This window comes from Anas platyrhynchos, chromosome 5 (genome assembly GCF_047663525.1).
Source record: "Anas platyrhynchos isolate ZD024472 breed Pekin duck chromosome 5, IASCAAS_PekinDuck_T2T, whole genome shotgun sequence".
Classification (NCBI taxonomy): domain Eukaryota; kingdom Metazoa; phylum Chordata; class Aves; order Anseriformes; family Anatidae; genus Anas; species Anas platyrhynchos.
Window position 1 is genome coordinate 47,271,033 of NC_092591.1, and position 18,607 is coordinate 47,289,639.

Genomic DNA, 18,607 nt, shown 5'->3' on the forward strand with positions numbered 1-18,607 from the left:
ATGAAGAAAGCAGTATTCTGCAAACTGCTTCCCCGATTTCCTTCCTTCTTCGAGGCATTCCAGATTACACACAGTGCCTTTCGGGGAACATTAAGTTTATGAAGAACTTTGAATGCTAAACTAAGTGGCTTGGTCACCAGGAGTTGCCCCAAACTCCTGAAGTTTGTGAACTATGTTAGAACTAGGCAAAGCTACACCAGCTTCATGCATGTTAATAACCTTTACAAAACAGGTAGAGAGAAATCAATATTGACACAGAGCCCACTGCAGGATCAGTTAAGAAGACAAATATTTTAATTAAAAGGAGGTTGCAAGACTGACTCAATCAATTAATACATTCAGACAAGTAGAACGCTAGCAAAATGAAATGAATAATCACATTGATTCATGAGACTGAAACGAGGAAGAACCGTTTTGTGCCAGTCTTGTCTTTAGAGAATTTCAGCAGGACCCAAGATCACCACAGTTTTTAAGTCTCACTAGTAATACAGCATAGGGATCCTTAATACTTAAATTACCTTCACCAGGATGTGCATTTTATGATGTCTTCATATTTTAACAAGTAGAGGAGGCACAGAAACCCCTGCATTCATCTTAAGACAGTGCTATCACTTAAACACTTCTTATAAAATGTTACTACTGTTACACATAACTGCGGATAACTGACCTAGGCTTTAGAAAAACAGAATTATTTTAGGTAGTAGTTAGAAAGAATTTTCAAATTACACTCAAAGCAGTTTCTGAGTAACAGTATGTTTTAATCTAAATCCTTTTCAATGATATCCATTGGCTGTTTTTAGGAGATAAACAAATGAGTGCTATTAGTACCTGCACACGCAAGTTGTAAATAAATAAAAAAAGTGGAGATGTTCTTAAAAAAAAGTCCAAACTCCTTCTGCTTTTTCCTCTTGGAATCTTTAACTTATGGACTTGGTAATATTTGTCACTTAGAAGAACACTGACATTGTCTGTAGCTTGTAATGCATGCAATTTTCTCCTCAATGGGTTGCAGATGTGTCTGCTTGTCCACAGTGATATTGCACTTTAAGGTCTTTTATGTTTTCCTCTTCTGAGTGGTTAGTCCACTGAGAGCCTGAGGCACAGAGTTCTGGATTTGAATGGCAGAAGAGAAGAATTCCTTTTCTTCCACTTGGTCTTTGCTCTTGCAGGCACATTGTCTACTTATTTTGCTTTACAGACTGCATTCACAGTTTTAGGTCAGTTAGGTAAATACACTACAGTACAGGTTCTGCTAGTGTGGCTCAGTTGTCTCATAATAGACTATATTTGTTATAATTCATTTTAGAAAGTGACATCATTCAATAGTTCCTTTGCAAGGTCAGCAAGAATAATCAGAGGTCGTATGCTCTTTCTAAAACAGATACGAGCAATCTAAAAATCATGATGAGGTAATTAATTGTTATTCTTAGATTTCTTTTTCCCTTTATTCTAGCTTTTCCAAATAACCATGTTATCATTGCTCCGCTGTTATTACCTTCTTTTGTTTTTGTCCTGCTACTAACTGATGTCCACACATCTCCTCTGTTCTTTCATACATCCTCTATTTCGTCTCAGCTCTAGACCTACTGTGCCTTCCACACAGGTTGTCATTACGCATTCCACTAGCAGAAAATGCACAGGACCATACGTAGGGAGGGGCTATGTCCTTCTTGGGGGCCAAGCAGCTAAGTACAGGGTACAAAACCTGTTTTGTTTGGAAGTTTGGAAGGGAGGGACAAGCGGGTTCCTGGAGATGCTGAAGTAGAGGAAAGTTTTGTGAGAACCAGAGAGGCCTGCATGGAATCAGAGTTTGATTTACAGGTATGATTTAATTGTTTTTTCTGGATACAGGAAACTTGGTTGCCTAACAGCCTAGGTATGCAGATTCCCATATGTCCTTGAAATCACTTGGAAATTATTTCGATAAAAATTAATACATATAAAAGTCAATAAAAGCAACTATAGGACCCTATATAACCTTGTTACCTGGCACCACTCCTCAATGCTTAGGTTCCTGAGTCTCATGCAGAGCTGGTCTACTGAAATTAAGTTTTAGAAGTAGTCTAACATCAGCAAAAATGTATAAATCATCAAATCAGAAAGTTAATCAGACAGCACAGTCACCACTCAATTAAATACATGTATTTATACATATAAATAATACATACTATACAGACTTTTTGGACTGTATTTGAACTAGCTATTTTAGGTGTGAAACTTAGCATCCAGTTATCTACTTCCCTATGCAATCCATGAGCAGTACAAGTTATAATACTAAATTTCACTAGTTAGAACAAGTAGTGCACATATGATCACTAGTGCTGGCAACATACCCCGGACCATCTTGTTTTTTGTATACCTATTTTATCTGTTCTAGAACATCCTCTAAAGATCATCCCTAATGTGTTCTGAATTCCTGCAGTTTGATTTGTCCTATCCATTTTCACTGAGCCACTAAGCCAAAACCACTATGAATTTCCATTTAAATTTTCCCATAAGTAAGAAGCTGGGCGGCTTTCATCCCCCACCTACACAGTAAATTGGCCAAGCTGATTCAAGAGCTACTTCTCCCAAATTTAAATACCTACTTTAACATGACTCTGAATGCTGAGTTTGAGAGCAGTACAAAATAGAAATATTGTGGTTCAGAACAAGGAAAAAAAAAAAAAGGTATCTTTAATCCATTCCCCACCCCTTTCTTTCTGAAAGTAGCTTTGCCCAGCTCCCAGGTTCCTATGCCAAAAGCCACAGACACTCTGTTTGTCTGCACTGACTCTTTGCAGCAGCTGTCTGGTGAAGAGGTTCCCTCTGAGAGCTGCCAGTTTCTATCCATGCAGATAGGCTTCAAGCCAGTGTTCCCCAGACTCCTTCAGTGAGCTGCCAGAAGAGAAATTAAAACACAACACTTATGGAGAAGCACTATTCGGCTTCAGGGAGACAAATTGCTAACAGTAGCAGTTCAGAGGGGAAGAATATACTTGCTAAAGGAATGAAGATTTTAAATGGGGAAAACATGGAAAAATAGATTAAAAAATTGCATTGAGAGAGTTCTTCTAGAAACAGGAGAACTGGGAAGAATATAGTTATTACAACATATGAGTGGAATAAGCTGTGTCAGAGAGAGCAGCAGTGCCTGGAAAGGGTCCAATATACTGTGCCTGAGCTAACAAAGCACAATTTGGGGCTCTGGATAACACCAGACATTTCTCCTGTTCCTGACAGGTGGCATATGCAGCAAGGTGTGGTGGAAGGGGAGCTCAAACCATTCCTTCTTATTAAGAGAATATCTCTCCTGGCTTCCCTGAGTGGGCTTGACAGTTTTAATCCCACGCATTATGCTAAATACCTAGCAAACATTTTTAAACAGAATAAAAAAGCACATGACAGATATATGGAATGTTGTTTCCTTAACAGAAACAGCACTTCTATATATAAGGGTGCCTGTACCACGGCTGAGGGCTGAAACACTGTATGATTGGACCTAATACTGGGCATTCTCTCTCAATGAGATCATGGCCTCTCTCTTCATCTTATCAACTGAAGTTAAAAGTGCTTTAAGGTAAAAATAAATGTTTGATCACTCCATGGATATCAATTTAAAATGGTTGCTCATGTGCATGTCCCTCACTTGCATGCTATTACAGAGCAAAACTCTTGTGTTAGTTAATTGATACTTACTGCAAAATATCTACAAAGGCTCCGAGTAAAGTCTTGCTTTTATACTCAATGCCATGCTTGTCACAAAGGGCTTTCACAAGAGGAGCTGCTTTCCAGTAGTTATGTCGAGGCATTGTGGGGAAAAGGCTGCAGAATTGAATAAGATACAGCTATTGTAGGGCTTAGCTTGCACCATGCCCTGGTCACACTGTTCAAAGCATTTCCCAGCCATCCCCCAAAATGAGAGCAAAGGATCTTCTGATGAATATGGTTTCACATGAGACTACAAGACTTTTATCACTTTTAAGTGCCCCATATTATTCCCACTAATCATACTCACTGGTGTTCAATTTGAAAGTTCAAGTGCCCAGTGAACCAGTCATTGAACAGAGATTGGTTCACATTGCACGTTGCATGGAGCTGGGAGGAAAAGAGACATGATTTAGCTATAATATTATTTTCCTGAAAATCCAGATAATTGAACCCCAGCAATCATTTCCCATCCTTATCTAGCATAAAAGGCAACTCAGCGTCAGGGATCATTACCTTCATTGCCCTTAAGAATTAAAGAAAGTCTAGATTGAAATGGATCGTTAAGATATAGGTTAATTTGGTTCTTGGCTCAGGAATAGCTTCTTCACCGACATGCACATAGACCTGAATGTGATTCTTTTAAGAGCTTCTCCTCACTTCTTTCATTTGGATAGAAAGAAAAGATGCCTAAGAAGAAGAAACAAAAAACACTCTTCTGGACTCCTCCAGCTTGTACAAGTGGAATCAAATTGAAAAATATGAGGACAAAATCTGTGTACACATGGCAGATGAGCTTCTTCTCCAATAACTTACACATCTTCAGTCTGAAATCTGCATCTGAGCTCTTCAGTTAAGAATCCCTTTGGCATCAATGGAGAAAAATAGAAATTTCTGTGGTGCCATTACTCTGATCTGTTTTAGATGTATATTTCAGGGCAAGATGAATCATGCTGTAGAAACGCTCATTTTCTTCAATTAATGTTACAAGTATTCAGATGTAGACATTCAGGACAGGACAGATGAATACCAATCTTTGTCTTTTCCCCTTAATGTATGCTTAAAACCCATTCTGCAGGATTATACTGCTTTAAGCAGCGTAGATGCCTTGTATAAATAAGTTGTATTTACATACTCATTTTTATCAGACCTAAATTTTGTCAGATTTATCTGCAGAAGACCTGTTACCTGTATATTCAAAAATAAAAGGTATCTAATTAGTTTGCTTCTCTTTAGCTGGCCTAAAAAGATTGGTTCAAAGTTCTGTCGCTGTCAGCACTTTTTCATGATGTTACCAAAGGGAAAAGTGTTGTGAAAGATGTGTCAAAAGCATTCAGTGAGGGGGGGGAAGACGTTTCTTAAATCTATATGTCCTATTTTCCATCTTAAGAGTTTAAAAGTTTTTGACTACTACAGAAATATACAGCTGAATGCAGAAAACAGCAATGACAAACTTCGTTAAGAAAGCATTAATGTTAGCTATGAGAAGAACAATACTATCTTTGTCCTATAATTCAGAACTACAGATCGAGTTTCCAGAAGAAAGGAGATTCTCACCTGAGTAGATACCCAGTCTTTGTTCTTATCATAATCAATGTTCATTGGAATGTGATTCATCTGCGAGACCCAAATAAACCACGTACTCTCTAGATACCTGACCAGATAAACACAGGAACACATTTATAGTACCTCTAATCCCATCCAAACTTGTCATTAAAATACAGTTAGGCAACTGACACAAAAGGGCCAGGGAGTAGGGCAGGGGGAGAAGCTTGCTTTCCACTGGCAGTCAGTAAGAAGGCCCCAAAAATCAGTTGCCTGAAAATACTTATCTCTCTAGCCTCTTAAGTCTTGTCTTATGTAACAGGGCACTTCTACATAATTCAGTATTTTCTGTTCCCTTCCTTTCCCTCCTCTTAGGAGTTGCCTCCCAACTTTTGAGAGCTACTAAATCTGTAGTTGCAGATGGCCCTGAGCAGTCTTCCCTCCACCTCCAATTTGTAGTGTTTTTCTTGGCTCACTATTTGTTTCTGTGAAAAAATACAGTTTCATGAAGTCTGACTAGTATGTGTAGTATGACTAAGTTTTATTGATTTCCATTCATGCTCATTATTGTTTACTGGTATTAGTTGTGGGGACTTTGGGTATGCTGTGTGTTACCTGGACATCCAGTAATACACCATGAAATTGCTAAATCCCATTAAAGGAACATACATGAGACAAACTCGGATGTTGAAAGACACAACCAATAACAGTTCCTGTATTAAAAGAAAAAAAAAAAAAAAAGCCTTTGTTGAGGAAGTCCCTCTGTCCCTCCACTTCCTCCTCTTCACTTGAACCGCAGCATTAAATACATTCTTTGTGCAATCAAGAAGTAACATTATCATTCTGCCTCCTGAATGTATCCCTGAAATATTCCCATAGCACTCACTTTACCATCAGTAACTAAACACCAGCAAACAGCCCTGTAATCCCACTCTATCTAGGTCTGATAACTTTCTGTTAGCTTTTATTCTGCTGCTGAAAGCCTCATCCCAAAAAGTCACTCCAGACTTTTTGAGAGAGGGGCATTCCTGCTGCAGCAAGTCTCAAATCAGCCTTTTCTACCCCAGACCCCACAGTCACCTCAGCTAAAGGGTGATGTAGCCACATAGCAGTGTTGTAGGTCAACACTAAGGGGCAGCTAAGCACTACACAGCCCTTTGCTCACTCCCAGGAGATGGGGTAAGAGGAAAGGAAGAATAAAAGCAAGAAAACTTGTAGGGAGAGATAAATATTGCTTAATATATGAAGAATTGGTAAACAGAAAAAATACAACACAAAGCAAGTGATGCAAAAACAATCACTCACTATCTCCTACAGGTAGCCTGACACTCAGCCTGTTCCCCAGCAAAAGATGGCTAATCTCCCTAAGCCCCTTCTTCTCCCTTTTATTGCTGAGCATAACATTTTATGGCATGGAATATCTCTTTGGTTAGTTTGGGTGATCTACCTGGTTATATCTTGCACTAGTCACTGGTGGGTGTGGGGGAATGAGGGGCAGAGTGAGAAACGGAGAAAGCCCTGATGCTATGCAGAAGCTGTTTAGCCATAGCTAAAAATGTTAGTGTATTAGCAGTATTTTTGTCACAAATCTAAAACACAGTACTACATGATCTGCTATGAAGAAAATTAACTCCACCCCAATTAAATACAGTACAAGTGGCAACATCTGTTGAAAGTTTTCTAGTCAGTGCAAGCAGTGCTTACCAACCACTTTTTCCTCTTGATTGCGAAGTAGAATATAGACAGCTGGAAGAAGGGTACAAGGGCAAGTGGGGCCAATACTGAAGGAAAGAATGAAAGCAGAAAAATCTTTTATAACACTCTATCATAAATCTTACAGAAAGCATTCTTTCTTTCACTGCAAAGAAGGATTTTTCTCCCATTTACACTAACCTTTCTGTTTCTATATAATCTGTTCCTCTTCTCATTCCAGCATCCATCACCTCTTCTTTTCTTTCCCATCCACTTTTCTTTCCCATCCCTTTCTTCCTCACACCTGATTAACCCTTTTATGGTACTCAACATCAAATAATCAGGGGCAGTTACTCGTTACATGAAGTGTCCTTAACGTGATTGTCCCTGAAGCTGTGACTTTAATGGGAGTATCTTTAATGCCATTATTTTGGGAAGGAAATGCAGGTGTGTTTATTGGGTGGGGTTCCTACAGCACTCCAAGAAAGCAGAAATACTCACAGATGAAATATTTATGCTGATAATTGTAAGGCATGAACTTCTTCTTTTTTTTTCCAAGCTGGGGAAAAAAAAAAATAAATTGTACTGGGCTAGTTTGAGAACTGAGACACTTCATGAGATATTCCTTATTCCTGTATAACAAACTTATTTAACATACCACTTAAATGTGCCTAATCCTACCTCTCTTTTTGAAAAGCAGGTACTGAAGTCCCAAAGCAGTACCTCAGCAGGAGAGAAACAGATTTCATCTGAGCCTCTACATCCAGATATCAATACATGCAGATGTCAGAACATAGCATTTTTTTTTAGGAAGAGTTCCATAACTCATGATAGGATAGAAAAATACTCAAAAATAACAAAAATGCTCAGAAGGCATTTGAATTTTGCAGGGAAAGTTTTTGGTGATGGTGATGAACATCCTAGGTTTTTGAGTGGTAAAGAAGATAGTGGTCAGAAAATATAGAATTAGGATGTTATCCTATAATGACTAAAACCATTTCTACAAGATCCAAGTAGTAAATACTCTATAAAGACATCTGCTTTTTTGTCAAACCTTTTAACTTCATGAAACAGCAAAGAGATTAAATATTTGTATAGCATAAGTACTTCTATTGCTTCACAGTGTTGTTTTTTTTTTTTTTTCCACTATTCACACAAAAGGATTCTTGACATCATCTGCAATTTTTGTGCTCCTTATTCGTCAAAGGACAAAATAATGAGGTAGAGCAAACTATTTCCATAGCTCCCCTGTTACTGAGAAAAAAAAAATCAAAAATATTTACACTAGATCCAAGCAACTGAAACCAACTGAATTGAATTAAATTAAACCACTGAAATCCATTTTGCCCATCCACAGTGTGTCTGACTCATTTCTGTTAAAAGCAGAAAGAGATGAGAACTAATTTCCTACACTTTCGTTCTAGATACTGCATGTTCATGCTAATATACAGCCATGAGAGATCTTTCGGAAGATAACTGGCTAAATTCTTTCAGGTTTCAGCTAACACTTTTCTATGAATAAATACTTTGTATAAGCTCTCTTCCCAGGAACTTTTCTGAGACAGTGGAGCTGGAATTTTCTACATGCATTGGAGAACTGCAATTTCTTTGCTTATTACTAGCTGAAGGAGAAAGACACATAATTTAAAGAGGATGCTTTAGCTAACCAAGAGGCCCTTTCTTCGCCCTGTGAGTAAACAGAATTGCTGGGAAAGAAAAGATAAAGAGACCTTATTTAGCCTAATGATATCTCAAATCACAGGAACGAGGGGAAGCAGTGTTCATGGTTTTAATTTTTATGAAAGTAAAAAATTTATGATTAAGAAATAATTTGCTATAGTGGTGCAAAGCAGCTCCCACAACCAAAAAGACCACCACAAGGGAACATCTGACTATCTACAATATCACTGACAACATCTAATAATCAAGTGGACTGACTCATTCTTTGGAAGGGTTTCAAGGTGCTTACCATGCTCTTCTAGCAACATAGAGAACTTAAGTACTGATTTTAAGACTTTACTTCCCAGAACCTAGTGCCTAAGCACCATGATAACCAGGTCTGAGGTAGGTGCTTAAGTTAGATACATCAAACTGGAACCTTGGCATGAATGATAGACCAACAGATAGAACAGACAGACCATGAGACTGTCAGACCTTCAAACATTTTGGAAATTATCACAGGTTTAGGCAGAAAGTGACAATCCATGTTTTTATCCGTGTTTTTATACTTCAGTCTATAGCTTTCTGACTTTAAAATCTTTTGTGGCATAATCTTTTTGACTATTTGCTTTTCCAGGCTATAACTTAGCGTTGTCCAGATGCCCCCACGCTCACCTCCACTGAGAGTGTCTTTCCCAAGCTGAACAAGAGAGGGTGCATATTGAGATCAGGGTCTTTGCGGAAGCAGTTGGGCTTGGCATGGTGCTGGTTGTGCAGATGATTCCACCAGCTAGCAGGTAACCCCTGCAGGAAAAGTCAAAGACCAGGAATTCAAATTCAAACAATATCAGCAATTCCATCGCTATTTATTCACCTGTTATTGAATGTTGCACTGCACTTTCCTCACAAGTAGTGCTGCCTGAAAGCAGGGACACTCCCATTCATTGCTTCGACCAGATTAGCCCCAGAGAATATTCCCACAGTGAGGCAATACCTTCAGAACATTTATCACAATGATCTGCAGCAGACGATTCCATTTAGGCTTCCTGAAGACAGAGCAGTGTCCCAGATCATGTTGGAACCAGCCCATCTGGATCTAGAAGACAATAGGATAACCAGAGAAACTGAATCACAGCAGTGCTGTATTAATTTGCTCATGGGAGCCTCTGTAACTCCACAGTGTTGGTTCATCTCCCTTCTGCTTTGAGGAAGAAACACCACTTGCAGTCCTATCTGCTCAGTGCTGAGAACTTCCTTCCTGGCCACTGTCCATCAAAGCTGCTCAATGTCAGATATGGATTTTATTGTAGCAGCAAAGCAACATTACAAATAATTACATTAATATGGCTATTACAGCATATGGCTATGACTGCCATTGCAAATATATACAATTTCCAAGTAACTGTCTAGAAAATGTAAGACTTTCTAAATCCAGAGCTTCCACTCATTTCATGAATGGATGGACAAACGGAGGGTTTCAGCACTACTAAGGAAGTCTTGCTTTCCTCTCACCCTCCAACTTCTCCCACCCAAGGGCCATAGAGTCCTGTTTCCTCCTTTCCTACTCTAACCCTGGCATGTTTCATGCCTTTCTATGAATCGAATTAGTTTAGTAATCCAGCAGAAAACTCTTCAGGGCTAGCAAGTGTAGTCAGCTCCTAAAGGACCCAACAAACACCAGAGCCATCAGACAATAAGCAGAACGTGGAGCCGGAAGAGGAACTGGGAATGAACGCTGCCTCTTCTCTCTAGTGTGAGTGATTAGATCAGCTCATCTCATCTTGTGAAACTGCCAGCTCAACCTCACAGCACCCCACCAGCCATGGTGAGCAGCTTGTCAGCAAACCTAGACTTGCTGGAAGCAATGAAAATTGTGATGTAGAACATGGCTGTTGTCTTCAGACAGCTTATTAGATCTAAGAGGAGGCAATAAAGTGATGACTGGAATCTATTTCATTAATCCTCTCCATCTTGAAGAAATGACATATCTGCGCTGATGAACTGCTGTCAGTGTTTTACCTGAGCAGTGGTGAAGAACGCCATGCCAACAAGGAAAGGCACTAAGGATATCCCAAAGTACCAGATCATGAGCCAGGATGCAATGTCCAATACCAGGAGATGAAGAAAAATCATGAAGAAAAAGGTGTAACTTGGCTTCAGAAGTCCCATCTTCTCAATAGTGCAGCGCAGCTCACGGAAGTCCTCTAAAAGTGATTTCTGTGGGTAAAGTGAGTATTAATGGACTAGCTACTTCAGAAACATAACGTAGCAGACACAGGAATCCCAGAGTAGCAATGGAACTCGGTGGAGATCTCTACCAGAAGTGTCTCTGCGCAAGAATGAGCACGAGATCAATAGATATCAGCTTTGCTTTGGAATTGGAAAACAAGTTGCTGACGGGCTCTGTTAGTGAGACATCAGAGTAGGAAGAACTGAGAAGACTTTGGCCATTTGTCACACCCAGGTGTGGATCTAGATTTTCTGGAACAGCGCTGCATGTTTCCATGCGTGACTACTGGCAGCTACCTCCCCACCACCCAGCCTATGGCACCGTGTCAGTTATGCTGTTTCAGAAATTATATCTGCTACTCCTCTTTTTTTTTTTTTTTTTTCTTTTCAGTTTCTCCTCCCCTCCTGAACTGCAATCCATTCCCACAGCTAAATTCTAGGACACTCACTTTTTTATTAGACTCAAAGCTGGGTTGATCTGGTGCCAGCTCCCCGATCAGCAGCGATTTCAAGTATTTTCTCACCAGAGCCTTGTCACTGTGAAATGCTACAAAGGCATCCTGATAAATACACAAACAAATGCAATAAGAAAGGTATACTGTTAAATGCCAGATGCTAAGCTCCTTTTTTTTTTTTCCCAGATTACTGATATAATACATGATCCTGATTCCTTTTTTTTTTTTTTTTTTTTTCAGAGACCTTCAGATAGTTGTTCCTTTAGTTCCTTGCCATCAACAGGAGCTAGGTCCAAGTAAGCTGGAAAAGTTTCAAGAAACTAGATGGCACAAAATCATCTGGGTGAGGCTGGTAATAAGCATGAACACGTTTGATGAAAAACTATTTGCAGAGGGAACATGCTCTTTCATCTGTTAGTTTCAACACAGTCCTTCCTTAGAAGGCTTCAGCCAGCAGCCCTGCCCTATGGATAGGACTCAGGAATATGAAAACACATCAGTGAATGATGTGTCTCTTTGCCATGCTTAGAATACAATGATGTTTTTGAAATCCTGTCTTTATTACACTAGGGCCAAATGAAATGTATGCTGAAGTTCCATACACAGCAGGAATAACTGGTTATCTCTTACAGTGCCCTCTTTTCAGGATAATTGATATTCTGGGCAATTGAATTACACCAGTGACGCAAACTGATCTGTTCAAGAACCATTCGTAGTACCAGTTTCAAAACGAAATATAAAATATAGAATATTAATTAAAAAAAAAAAAAAATCACAGGAAACTCCAAACAAACCACTGCTCTTCTGTAACTCATCTCCTCAGTGAATGTTCCGGAAGAAAAGTGAAGACACTGACTGCACTCCTTTATCTTCCAGAAAGAGTAGCTACAGCAAAACCCTCAGTGTCTGACCACCCATGCTCATGATCATTTTAGCTCTGATAATAAATGGGGGTGGTTGGTTAGTCAGGACAAAAACAAATCTGCACACTTCTGGACAAGAATAGGATTTCCCTCGTGCAGTCATTCCTCTTGACTCTCTTCAGATAAGGCCCATCTTTGAGCACTAGAAGTCAGAGAAAGGTGACGTTTTGAACCGATCAGCTTTCAACAGACACCTAGTGGCCCTTTGTCAAGGTGAATAATCAGAAACCCTGTCCAGACCTATAGGTCTGGGGAAATCTTTCTGTTGTTTTTCTGCTCTTCATCCTGCAGTTTTTTGTATGTTTTTATGTAGGTTCCTCTTCCCAGGAATTCTAAAACTGAATAAAGCTGTAAATATCTATATGAGAGCTTAAAAAAGGTGCCAGAGGCCTTTTATGTATAAGCTCCTATACACAATTTCATTATTACAGATCTGTATCAGAGAAATTAAAGTTTTTCTATCCTGCAACATGTTGTTTATCCTCTTTGCTCTTGGGTTCTGATTAACATCTTATGAGAGGTTAACTTTTAGGAAATCATTGGCAAGGCTCCTGACCCCCAACATTTGACATCAACGTAATGCTCTGCAAAGCATATTGTCTACACATGCAAAGTAACGCATATAGAGGAAGATAATTCTCACCATGTATATAAGATTATGAACTGTATTGGTCAAGAGTACTTGGTAAAAAAAAATATAAATAAAAACCCTGGACTTTAGGCAATGTCATGTACTAGATGAATTGTTGAGACATTTCCAGTCCTGCTTTTATGTAAAAGTGTATATTTCTCAGAATATACAAACAATGGATTCGGTAGCATTTTAAAAACAAAGATAATAATAAAGTTTAGCTGAATAAAAAAAATCAAAAACATGACAGAATGTCATCAAAATTAATAAATCCATGGTGCTGGATGACTGCATGTAGTTCTGGTCCTTCTGTCTTCAAAACAGTGTAGTATAACTATACACAGGCAACAAAGATGGTGACAGTTCTGGAACAGCTTTCTTACTAGAAGACTACCTTGGAAAAGAGGTAACAGGTTAAAGAGTTTTCAAAATCATGAGTAGCATTGAGAAAAGAATGGAAATATATTCACAATTTCAAAACATAAAATGATCAGGAATAGGGTTTAAAATGTATGAAAGTGAGGCACAATGAGGAAAAAACAGATTGTACAATGTCACAAGAAATACCACAAGATCAAGGGTCATTCTCTGAACTCATTCATACCAGAAAAATTCACTGTTGATAACACCTGTGTGTGTCTATAAAGCATGATAATCTAAACACAGTCTTGAGCTAGAGGTGCCTAGCAGTGGTGGCTGTAAAAGCTGGGAGCGCACAGCTTGGGGAAATAGCATTCTAAGTATTCCCTATTTCTACAATCCTTTTGCAAAAGTCCAGTAAAGGAAACAGCAGGAGACAGCAATGGGGATCACTAAAGCAGCTTGGTCTGTCTGGTCTTATGTTCTTAAGTCTGGCAGCCTCAACGTTTGTCCCTATTGCTGCAGCAAGCTCATTACAGCATGGCACAAAACATCAGCTGGAAGGGTTATGTACATTTAAAATTGGCACATTAATCTTTAAAAACACAGTTTTTGTGGAAAGAAAGACTTTTAGCATGGGCAGCATGCTTAACTCTTTTTAAAGACTATATTGAGTTGGTATACACCAATTTTACTTGAAAAGAATGACAGAGAAGATCACAGGCTGGTTAGAGAGGTGACAGAGGCTGGTGGGCAAGATTGGTGCCCCTTCTTCAGCCAGCTTTTGATGCAGCACTGTTGGCAACCTCACATCGTCCTATACAGATACTTGACAGTGGACAAACAACCTTCCCTTTAGATCAGTGCTGTATCTGGCAGCCTGTGAACCTACCAGAGCTAGAGAAAAAAACAAAGGAGACCCAGAAGTTTTTCTTAGTTTGAGAACAGTAGGTATTTTTCTGCCTCATATTCAGCTAGGGTAAAAGGAATGATTTGTGAGTAATAACTGCTATGATCCATTTTGGTCTATGAATTAGGAAATGCTATCCTATTTTACAAGCTGAAAACTGATGAATAATCAGCTTTCTTGAGTTAGAAAGTCTTTCGTGACGAGAAAAAATCTGGGTTCCCATACTGTAAGTTTATGTCCTAATCCTGGTCATGCTTCTAATGTGTATATGACAATTCAGAAATTCAGTATCAACTTTTAGCAAATAGTCTAATTAAAATTTGTTATTTCTGTCAGTGAACAATAAATTAGAGAAATCCTCTAAATCAAAGGCTTTTGAAAATAATTCTGGAAAATCTACTTTCAGATAATTATTTGTAGATTTTTTTCCTCATCTTATGCAGCCAAATGTCATTCTATTGATTTCTTGGTCATTTTTCCTGTATTTTTCTTCTTTTTCTCCATCCTTTGAAATAGACATTTTGTCAAGACTCTGTTTTCCATCACCCACCAGTATAAAAAACAAGGTCCTTCCCTTGATGACCTGCTTTTCTCACTCCACTGCCCCCCCCCAAATTAATTTCTCTTTATGCTTGAATATTACCTCCTCCTTATTCACCACCTTCCCCTCTCTTTGAATTTCACTTGCTTATGTCATATCAATGTTGCTCAGAGTCCACACTGAGCATACCACCTCCCACCCTCTTCCCGTTCACACCGCTGCAACAGGAACACTTTTTAGGCACCTGGAAATCAGCCTGCCTGATCATGCCTGGTGGCAAGGCAACGTGTACGGCTATGTGCTGTTTACATCGGCAGGTAATGCACCCAAAGAGCTTTACAATTTGCATAGCTGGTAACTCTGACCTTGAGGGTAACCAGAATGGTATTTTTACAGACAGCACAGACATATCCACTACATTATCTGACCAAGCACAATGCCAACCAGCCCAGGTGTTCTCTGCTGCAGTCCCACCATCCTACCACAGCAATGGCACCACCTTCCTCCACTGTCACCCTACATCTTACCGTCGCATCTTGCCCAGCATAGTGGCTAATAACTCGGCTGCCTCCAGGGTGCAGTTTGGAAAACGTGCTGACATCGTAAACGTTCCTGTCAATCACCAGCCACTGCTGCTGACTTTGGCCACGGCCATTGTGGATTTTGATCTCCTCCCAAGTGAGATGCTGTGGAAAGGCTGAAATGGGTTTTGCCTCCTTTTCAGTGGAGCCAGTCTGTGGAGCCATCTGCGCAGCCAGATGTACATTCAGCACTGAGATTAACTAGTCTAAGCTTTGCCACACTGCATCCAAACAGGTGAACCATGCCAGCCTACCCGTTATACAGTCCCACTGGTAACCACTCCCCATGCTTCTAGGGCTGGTGATTCCCCACCCCTCCATAGCTCCCTCCTCTTTCATGTTCGCACCAAACTCTGACACACCCTTAAATAAAAGCTGTTTCTTCTTGCCCTTTCTTAGTTGCCATTGGAAGATCTAATTACTCATAAGACCTGTAGGCTACATCATGGAAGACAAATATACGTAAGCAGAAACCTTTTAGGAAGATAATGTAGGAGTCTGTTATTCAGTTAAATGAGATGGCAATATAACAAATATATATATATTAATGACCTCCTTCATAGAGCATTAGGGACTGGATAAAGTAAACTCTTAACTTTTTTCCGTAGTGCTGACTGAACATGGGGTTAGCCAGAAGAGAAATCTGAGGAAGACTGTTGGCTGCTCTTCTGCAGGAAATATTCTCTGACCTTCTCAGAAAACTGAAGCACTATCAGCAGACTGTAATGCTTGAATTTGTCATTAATGTCAATAAATCCTACATTTACCAGATTTACTGTGGAGCTTCATAATGCCATTGCCAAAATGTGTGGTGAGCCAAATGCTACCACTAAGTATGTCTGTTAACACACCTCATTCAACTGTAACTGTTATGTTAGGTTGCATATTAACACCACTTTGTATACAATTGTTCTCAGGGTGTCCTGAGAATATATATTGTGTATACTTCAGTTACTCAAGCATCTCATTATTCAAATAATTCATAAGTAAACAACAGATACTGGGGTTGAGACTAAACAACTCCTAACACCAAGTCTGTCTGTAGATTTGGAGTTTCTAAAACCTGGGCTGCAGGGTGTGCCCGAGTCTTCTGTCTGTGTCTGACAGCAGCAGCAAGGGATATGCCTGTGGGAGGTGTGCCCTGGTTGAAGAATTGCTTGGCCTGGTAGCGGAGCTTTGGGAGGAGGTGAGTAGGCTGAGGAGCATCAGGGAGTCAGAAAGGGTAATTGACTGGTGGAAACATACTCTACCCTCCCTGAGACAGGCCTGTGAGCTTGCCACAGCACAAGTGTCTCCTGCTACACAGAAGACAAAAGTTCCCTCACCCTGCCAGGCAGTAGCAGGGGACCTAGGACAAGGGGGGGGAATGGAAGCAGGCTCCTGCTCGGGGTGGTAGGCAAGCCCTCTCCCTGCCCACCTCACCTTCCCATCTACCCTTATATAACAGCTATGAGGCTCTAGAACATGACAGTCAAAATAATGATGTAGACGAAAGCCCATCCCAGTTGGAGAGGATGCCTAAGGCAAGGCAACCTACCCCTCGCATCACTACATCTATCAAGAAAGACAGAAGGGTTATTGTCATGGGGGACTCCCTTCTGAAAGGGACAGAGGACCCAACATGCCAACCAGACCCAATGCACAGGGAGTTCTCTTACATCCCTGGGGCTCTGGTGAGAGACATTGCCAGGAAAGTCACTTGCCTGGTACAGCCCACTAACTACTACCTGCTACTGGTTTTTCAGGCTGGTAACAATGAGGTAACAAGGAGAAGTCCAAGAGCGATCAAAAGGGGCTTTAGGGAGACAAGTTAAAGGTTCAGGGGCACAGGTTGTGTTTGCCTCTGTCCTTCCAGCAGGGGGGAACCGGTGTTGGCAAGCAGACTCATTACATTAATGTGTGGCTTCGGGACTGGTGCAACTGGCAGAACTTTGGGCTTTTTGATCATGGGAAGGTCTACACGACACCGGGCCTGCTGGCACCAGATAGGATACACCCCTCTCAGAGGGGGAAAAGGATTTTTGCTCAGGAGTTAGCGGGGCTGATAGATAAGGCTTTAAACTAGAGTCGAAGGGGAAAAGGGATAAAACCAAGCACACCAGCGATAAGCTAAGGAGTCTATTGCAGACCACCTGGCCAGGATGACTACAGAGGGTCTTTTGGGGAACGTGGCAATTGGTGGCCATCTTGGTCATAGTGACCATGAAGCGATTGAGTTTAAAATTTTTGGTGACAGAAGGAAAACTGCCACCAAAACTTCAGCCCTGGGTATGGGGAGAGGAGACTTTAGGCTGCTCAAGGAACTAGTTAGCAAGGTCCCCTGAGAAACTGCTTTTGAAGGTGCTGACATCCATCAGTGCTGGCCAGTCTTTAAGTCAGTGCCTCCTAAAAGCACAGGATCATCAATTCACAGATTTGTGTTAATTATATGAGCTAAGCAACTTCATTTTCCATGCTATAAACAGGGCACACGTGACTGGAGAGCCCTCTGCAGGATGTTGAAGAGAACACTTTCCCTACAACCACCCTACCTACTCCCCCAGTAACCACTGTTGACACACTGAACAAGTTTTAAAAGGTGTTTTTCTGTTTGTTTGTTTTTCAATTATACTACAAAACCCTGTTTTGTGTTTTTTTTTTTTTTTTTTTTTTGTTTGTTTGTTAAATAGGCATTCATAAGTGAAAGCTTCATCCACTCTTGGTGGGGTGGGGACTGTCTCACATTGAGTTTCCAAACTAGTGTGGCATATGTAGTCACCAAGCACATGAAGAGTGCCACAACTATTTTTTTCCTTTCATTATTGTCTGAATTTCCATGCATATACAGCAAGGAGATAGACTGGCCCGGTAGCAGGATTTGGTCATAAAAAGAGGATTAGATTTCAGATCAGCAAAACCCCAGAGAACTCAGATTTATCTGTTTTACCTTCCATGCCCATTTGGTGAGAGTAAGCACACACAGGACTGAACTTAGCTATGTTAGTTAGCTCGAAGTGTGGTCTGTGTTTCTCAAAACATAGATACTTGCCTACTGAGACCTCAAATACACAGCTGTTAGCACACATGAAAACATTCCCATTATTTACCCCCTCCTTCTTTTTCAGTTTGCTACACAAAAAATTCTAGTCCCAAAGGAATTTGTTTTGGTGGCCTCACTCAAGCAAAAAAGAAAGAATGTAAATGAGTAGTGGATGCAACAGACAGTCTACTGTTGATAGCAGATAATAGTTGTCAAGTAAAACAAAAACATCACAGATTGCTAATAAACTTGGGCATTTGCTTAATATTCTCCACCTTGCAGAAAAAGCTTGCAAGTTTGTATCTTAAGAAATTCTTAGAATAGCCTAAAACAACCTTACTGATAAAATTAGATTTATGTTTACTTTAGAGCAAA

The 18,607-nt window shown here is 40.1% G+C and overlaps 1 protein-coding gene across 2 annotated transcripts; it reads right to left on the minus strand.

Moving 5' to 3' along the window:
* Positions 1–272: 272 nt before the first annotated feature.
* On the minus strand, positions 273–15,525 carry LOC101799800 (acyl-CoA (8-3)-desaturase). Of its 2 annotated transcripts, XM_072038971.1 has the most exons (12): positions 15,160–15,520; positions 11,262–11,372; positions 10,603–10,800; positions 9,578–9,679; positions 9,259–9,387; positions 7,426–7,483; positions 6,937–7,013; positions 5,848–5,945; positions 5,245–5,341; positions 3,998–4,077; positions 3,679–3,804; positions 273–2,877 (listed from the first exon to the last, which is right to left on the minus strand). In XM_072038971.1, exons 1-12 carry the CDS (start codon positions 15,376–15,378, stop codon positions 2,826–2,828), a joined length of 1,347 nt encoding a protein of 448 aa, XP_071895072.1. In that variant the 5' UTR covers positions 15,379–15,520; the 3' UTR covers positions 273–2,825. The 2 variants fall into 2 exon arrangements, with proteins under 2 accessions (XP_071895072.1, XP_071895073.1); XM_072038972.1 differs by lacking the exons at positions 5,245–5,341; positions 5,848–5,945 and having other exon boundaries at positions 15,160–15,525.
* Positions 15,526–18,607: the final 3,082 nt, after the last annotated feature.

What these genes read in the sequence shown, in the direction of transcription:
- LOC101799800 (XM_072038971.1), bottom strand. Translation starts at nt 15,378, where the DNA reads ATGGCTCCACAGACTGGCTCCACTGAAAAGGAGGCAAAACCCATTTCA. An exon ending in GCTTTGAGTCTAATAAAAAA is followed by an intron (nt 10,801 to 11,261) that starts GTGAGTGTCCTA and finishes CTTTACCCACAG; the next exon opens with AAATCACTTTTAGAGGACTT. An exon ending in TTGTGATAAATGTTCTGAAG is followed by an intron (nt 9,388 to 9,577) that starts GTATTGCCTCAC and finishes CTTTTCCTGCAG; the next exon opens with GGGTTACCTGCTAGCTGGTG.